Here is a 7,073-nt window from a genome sequence, read left to right as displayed (position 1 = left end):
ATTCCGCTGCGCAATGCATGATAGTCTTGCTCATTGTTCAAACGCCGCCTTGCTAAAGGCATGAAATATTTGTCGAAGCTGAACTGATTTTCATTTTAACACGCAAACATTTTGTGATATGTGAAGGCCGTAAAAAATAGTCTTATGAGTACATTATACATACGATACTTGGCATATTCCCACTGATACTGGTTTCAGGAACGATACAGTCGATATCACTCATACCATCCATGAGTCCATAACACAGTGTCCCCCAGTACTACTGTAAACTGAACATTCTATGTTAACTATTCACTGGCTATTAGGCTTTTTGACGGAAGTAAATAATTACGGGAAAAACATTACTCCAATGCTCAATGGCTCAATGGCTCCCGCATGTGACTCCATATGTGTCGAGCCTTACACAGTTACACTTACGGCGAAGGGACTCTTGTCTCTTGTGTGTGTTACGCTTTTAAATAACTTTTTGTACTCGTAATAAAGAACGAAAATTACGTGTGAAACCAAGAAATGAAGATTCATAAAGAAAGAATTTGTGTTCAAGAATATACCTTACTCTAAAAACATCTCTAATTCAAATGCTCCTTTTCCAACTTTATGGACGGCCACTTTACATCTTTTGCCACCCAAAATTCAGGACTTTACAACTAGATTCCTTAATCTACATTTACCCAATCTTTCCCCTATATAAACCACCCCTACACAAACATACCTTCCTTCAATCTTACATTGATCAAATTCTCCTTTTAATTCAAGATCCATCGATGGCAACCGAGGCGTACTCAACCCAAATATCGTCTCAAAGGCCCGTAGCCATGGCGCTAGCTTTAGTTTTGGCAGTTGTATTATCGCCGTTGTATGTCACAAGGAGTAATGATGCTATATATGACATAAGGTGGAACTCTGGATTCGTTCTTCCTATGGTGTTAGCCGGACTCATAATCGCGATTAAGACAACATCCTCGTCATCTTCCGGAAACAGAAAAGAGATTTTAACTTCGTCTGACCCGAGCTCAGTGGTCCGGTTTGGAGGCTCTTCTTGGGGACTTGCCGGTGTTTTGGTTATGTTGATACTGGTGCTCTCTTGGCAAACCTCAGTTCAACATTTCTTTTGGAACTGAAATTTATTAGTTCTTTCAGGCTTGCGGAATGTAGCTACTTGCTGTATGTTATAGATTCTAGATTTGATCTGTTTACCAGAATAAATTTATAATGTTATCAAAGATTTATGAAATCTGAAACATTACTTCAATGCCATATAGCTTCCGTCTGTCGCAGAAAGGGGATCTGATGTATGAAATTTTGCCCTTGTGTTATAATCACAAAGACGATGTTTCTAAACGATCCATAATATAAACTGTAATGGTAGACACGAGAATACTAAACGACTTTATATAATACAAGAAGCGTAAAGATCTGAAAGGATCATTCCGCCTTAGTCTATAATGAGTCTCGGAAGATCAGCCATAATGCTTGAACATTGAACATTCAGATTAGATTATAGACATGAGTCGGAAATTGCAGTAAGCATATCAATTTACGGGAATACTATTTACCTTTTTTTTTTGCTAGTAATTACATTTCTGCAATTTGTCATGTTTTGTTAGACAAGAATATTACTATAAACAACGAAATAAATATTTGATGTTCTGTACAGAACTACAGATGATCTATGTACAAGAGTAAAAGCATCGGGTTATTAGATTTTATCCACAGTTTTACGCTTCTACCAAGTCACATCCTGAATCTCGGTCAGTTTCTCCAGCCAACCACCCTCGGGCGTGTGGTAGCATTGCCTGACATTGAGACAGAACGACCCCGATTGTACATGCGTTGTATCTCTTCCCGGTACTCAACAAGAGACTTGTCGGGAATGGCAGGAGTTAGTTCGATAACATCACCCATTTTGAGCCGGCAAGTCGGGTCACTAACAGGCTCGTGGTTGAGGCGAGGCCTCAAGTCCTCCTTCACAGGGAAGCCATAAGGTGTCCAGCGAGGACTGCCGTGGCCTGTTCTCTCTAAAAGGTCCATCATGGTGGAGTTTGTCGGGAATTCTTGGACAGACATCTGAAGTGAAAACCATGGATTAGTTAGTGCTATCGCACTGAAAATGCGCTAAAATTGGTTACTCGATTATTAACTGCTGCACAAGCAATAATGAAGCCCTCACCCTCAAATTAACGGATTCTCGTACAAATTACAAGTAAAAAAGCAAGAACGCAAAAGACAAACCTTATCATTATCTATCAAGATGACGAATACTGGTCCGTCTTGATTGCTTTGGGGCTTGTACGAATACGGACAGTCCTCAGAATGAGTGGGGAACTTACACGGTCGCCTAACTGAATCGGCAAAGACACCAGATGACTGGTCGTCGTTCATATTCTCACAATGCCAACTGACGGCCCATCTAGCCCATTCGACCATTTGGAGTACATAAGATGAGTGCTTGCATTCACCCTCCTTGTACCTCCAGTGAGCTGCAAATCCAAACTCTGCTTGAAGGTGCATTTCATGGGTGCGGATTTGAACTTCAAGTGGAACCATTCCTTCACCAACCACAACTGTGTGAAGAGAACGATACCTAAAAATAAAAAAAGAACAAAAACCATTACAAGACGGATTATGGACAGCATCGAGGTAATGTTGATACAACAAGATAGCCTTAACCCGTAATTTGGGGTTAGCTAACCTGAGTGAGTAATCATTTGAAACCGGTAATGAAAACTAAAATAATGAAAAGAAAAAGCAAAAAAAGGAAGAGAACTTTGGAACCGTAATTATTCATATGTTCAGTATAACATACCCATTAATCTTCGGATGATCAATGTAGTTCTTGAGCTTCCCAGGCACCTCAGGCCATAACTGATGAACAACTTTCAGGGCTTTATAACAATCATCTTCATTCTCAACAATCAAACGTAATCCATGGATATCATGAACCTCGTCCATCGTCAGTTTCTTCCTATAGAGAAATGTTCACGATCAGTCCAAACACCCACCACAACAAGAAACTAAACTAACAGCAAAGATATGTAGATTTTCTAAATAAAGCTAGCTATGTTACTCTGATTCAGCTGTGACACGTTGTCGATGGTCAGTTACGGCTATATTTGTAAAAAAAACTTCCATGGTATGCTCTAGGCTTGTGTCGGGGTGTCCGAGTGAAGCATCAAGGTAATTTAGGCGTCTAGTATTATAAAAAAAAACAATGGGAGAAGGGATGAAGTGAAATCATACTTGAGCATTTTGCGATAAATGCTGTATAGGCTTTTGTGACGGCCAGATAACTCGTGACAAAATATATCTTCCTTTTTGAGAGCCTGGTCAAGTTTCTCAGTAGCTGACTCAATCACTGCTTGATCAAAAAATTTGTCAAGCTTGGAGGACATTTCATTATGCTTATTTGGGAACAGATGCTTGAAACAAAGGTTTTCTAGCTGCTCTTTCCACGTAGATATACCAAGTCTGTTAGCCAACGGAGCAAATATCTCCAATGTCTCTTTCGCAAACCTGTACTGCTTGTGCACAGGCAATGCTTCCAACGTCATCATATTGTGCAATCTATCTGCCAATTTTATTAGAACTGCCCTAGCGTCGGCCATGGCAAGAAACATGGTATGCATGCGATCTGCTTCGATTATTTTGTACGCTGTGCCATTATCACGTGCAAGCTTGCTCACGTTGCTTAGTTTTGACACCTGTAAAAATGATTGAACTAATCACAATCAGAAAGCAAATTATATTTATAATTGCTGCTAAACTCAATCAAAATATCAATTTTCAATATGAATCGAAAAGTGAATTAAAAGTGCTTTGACATGGCCGTACCCCTTGAACTAAATCAGCCACTGCCTGTCCAAACATGGCCAAAATGTAGTCATAAGTGAGAAAAGAATCATCAATGGAATCATGCAACAACCCAGCTGCTACGACTGTCGAGTTTGCTCCAATTGAAGCCAGAAGCATAGCTGTTTCTACACAGTGCTGCAGATATAAATGGCCACTAGCTCTCAACTGCCAAACAAATAATGAAATTAAAAATTAGAACTCGAAAATACAACAATGGAAGCGCGGTTCATTAATAACATCAGATTTAAAAGCTACAAAAAAACAGCAAACATTACTAGCTTCAGTAAGATCAAAGTGTTATACACATTTCTAAGACTCCATGTACGTTAAACATCCGATCCCAAATCATGAGAAAATAAGATCCTTCACATCTAAGGCAACAAAATACACAAGTCATACCAAGATCAAACTATGAAACATCCTCATTCCAAAATCGCGCTTTCAACTCAAGAATCATTCCCCCAAATACTAAACAGTATGCACCCATCCTCCATGTTACAAGAAATACTCCCTCCGTCTCGGTCAATTGTTGTACTTTGGTTTTGGCATAAAGACCAAGGAAAGAGGAAGGAGGAAGGGGCCAATTACTAAGTGACAAGTGGAACAAATTGAGTGTGAATGATCAAATTATTCATCAAATTCATTCTTAAAATAGAAAGGACCCCAATATGGAAAAGAACAACAAATGACCGGGACAGAGGGAGTAACATATTAAATGGATAACAAGATTCAATCTTTAGAACATTTCAAATTTCTCAATACGCCATAGTATGATATCTTATTGTTTTTACTCCCAAGTCCTAACACATCTTCGCAATCCGAAACAATAGATCCCACACTACCCAATTCCTAACAAAACTTTTCAAGCAACAACAAAATCCCACTAAAGTAATCAAACAAAGATAAAATCTTTCAATCAATCACCAGCATATAATCAAAATTCAAATAAAACATTATCTCACACTACCCAATTCCAACATTAGAGCATCGAGGGTCAACCCGACATGAATCATCATTTGAAACCATCAATGATCAAGTACAATCCCACCCAACTAAACCAAAATAAAATCATTTCAACAGATCACATCACATATTCACATCCCACACAAGCCAATTCAACTACTATAATAAATTATACTAAGATAGACATGAATCATCATTTGAAACCGTCAATTAAACAAAAGACAATCATTATACCTGTCCTCTATGAGCTAATTCAGCTTGATAAAAAGCCTTAACAACGAAATCATCACAAAATATCTTATTCCTAATTTGCGCGCCATTCAACAATTCCTCCACCACATCACCACAACCATCATGATCATCCCCCAAGTTAAACTCAACCTCGTCAACCCTAAACCCTAATCCAATTCCACCATCATCAAAACTCCTCGACACCGAACCCGAAACCGGTCCTGTTAACACCGACACCGGACTACTCTGCGGATAATCCCGTTTCAACGGCGAACACCCTCCGTACCTAAACGAACTCCCCAAACTCCCACCATCATCTACACCGCCACCACCTCCGCACACGGCGGTCGACCCGGTCGCCGTCGACGATGATAATAACCGGGTCAACCCGCCGATTATTCTAGATGATGACGTGGATGTTGTCGATACTGACGTGGATGGTATTTCGAAATCGTGTATACTACTTGTCGGTGGACTTGCGTACATCGCGATTGTTGATACCGCCATTAGTTCAATTTAACTTGATCTTCACAATAAAATAAAATAAAATAAAAAAATTGAATTGAATTTAACTATGATTGCAATTGATTAATTGATTGATTGATTGATTATATATACATATACAGTATATGTGTAGGAGTAAATTTAAGACTGGTAATTTGGGGTTTTTATGGCGGGAAATTAAAAAACAAACCCAGAAAATTGAAGATTCAACCCTGATTTAAAAAGTCAAATTTGATGTTTTGGTGATTATGAATCGTGATTTATATGTACAGGTTATGAATTGAGATGGGAAATTGGGAATTAGAAAGAATCTGGGATTTCGGAAAGAGCGAGGAACTTAATGGGAATTTGATTTGTTTTTATTGGGGATTTTAGAGATGAGTGGGGAAAAGACGAGATTGCCCCTTGAAGAGTGAATGGATTAACGATTGATTAGTGACTTAGTGTATATGGATTATTGCTTGATTTGTTGATTAGGCAGATAAGGTAACGGTATTGCACTATTGCCTTTTTGGCCGTGATTTTAGGGATGTCCGGTTTGGGTTAATTTCGGGTTTGTAAATTTTGGGTCGGGACTGATCATTTCAATTTCGGATTATATTCGGTTTAACTATTATCAAATTATTTGTGGATAATAATTAGTTTGCAACAATAAAATTCGGGTCGGATTATACTAAGTCCGGGTCAATTTGAGTTCGAGGCAAATTCTGGTCTTGAGTTCGGGTAGGGTAATTAAGGTCGGGTTTAATGTTTCAAGTGAATTGGGGGCTCGAGTTTGACCTGTAATGATAATAAATTAATAATAAACTTCGTATTCAAACTCTCCAAAATTGAGTTGGGTATTGTAAAAAAATCGAACATAATATAAGATAGTTTTACCCAATAACTACTACTCCCTCCCAGTCACTATAATGTTCCCACTTTTCCGAAACGGATTAGTCAACTAATGTTCTCATTTCCTTTTCTGGTTAACTTTTACTCTTATTTTATTCATTCATCTCTCCTATCATCAAACCCCACACAACTCTTTTACTCCTATTTTATTACTTGCCTTTTATGTTTTAACCCCACAATTCTTTATTTAACTACTAATAATTCATCTATCTCTCCTATCACCAACCCAACACAATTCTTTTACCTTGGGTCACTATTGTATCCATATTAAATGAGAACAATATAGTGATTGAGAGGGAGTATTATGAAAGATAGTGTTGTAACTCTCCAAACTTCATTCCAGAATAACTAATTACTTGTTTTAGTAAGAATCTAGAAAAGTACGTTAGTTGCTTCATTGTGTCAACAATGAATGGGGTGAGACAAAAAAAATCTAATTAGGCATCAAAATAAAGTTAATACTTTTCTTGTTTCTTTCTGTTTATTTCTTCCATAATACTCCTTCCTTCTTCAAACACTCTCTTGTGACATGTGACTACACGTGTCCAATAACAAAATGCCTAAATAGTTCACGTGGTTAGGTTAATTTGTTCGGTCCGGTCCGGCGTCTTAGACTAAGTTGACCTGTG

The 7,073-nt window shown here is 38.2% G+C and overlaps 1 protein-coding gene across 1 annotated transcript; it reads right to left on the bottom strand.

The window, feature by feature from the left end:
• Positions 1-1,518: 1,518 nt before the first annotated feature.
• LOC141622748 (putative GTP diphosphokinase RSH2, chloroplastic) lies at positions 1,519-5,968 on the bottom strand. Its single transcript, XM_074438743.1, has 6 exons — positions 5,050-5,968; positions 3,832-4,017; positions 3,241-3,701; positions 2,807-2,965; positions 2,233-2,584; positions 1,519-2,067 (listed from the first exon to the last, which is right to left on the bottom strand). The coding sequence occupies exons 1-6, from the start codon at positions 5,551-5,553 to the stop codon at positions 1,753-1,755; spliced, it is 1,977 nt and encodes a 658-aa protein (XP_074294844.1). The 5' UTR covers positions 5,554-5,968; the 3' UTR covers positions 1,519-1,752.
• Between the last annotated feature and the right edge of the window lie 1,105 nt (positions 5,969-7,073).

Source organism: Silene latifolia, chromosome X (genome assembly GCF_048544455.1).
Source record: "Silene latifolia isolate original U9 population chromosome X, ASM4854445v1, whole genome shotgun sequence".
NCBI lineage: Eukaryota > Viridiplantae > Streptophyta > Magnoliopsida > Caryophyllales > Caryophyllaceae > Silene > Silene latifolia.
The sequence above is the reverse complement of the archived record's forward strand: the minus strand, read 5'-3'. Positions and strand labels throughout refer to the sequence as shown.

Bases quoted from the DNA above. Each gene is read 5' to 3' on its own strand.
- LOC141622748 (XM_074438743.1), bottom strand. From the start codon at position 5,553: ATGGCGGTATCAACAATCGCGATGTACGCAAGTCCACCGACAAGTAGT. The intron at 2,966-3,240 runs GTATGATTTCAC...ATTTCTCTATAG, and splicing joins ATTTATCGCAAAATGCTCAA to GAAGAAACTGACGATGGACG. The intron at 2,585-2,806 runs GTATGTTATACT...TTTTATTTTTAG, and splicing joins GATCATCCGAAGATTAATGG to GTATCGTTCTCTTCACACAG.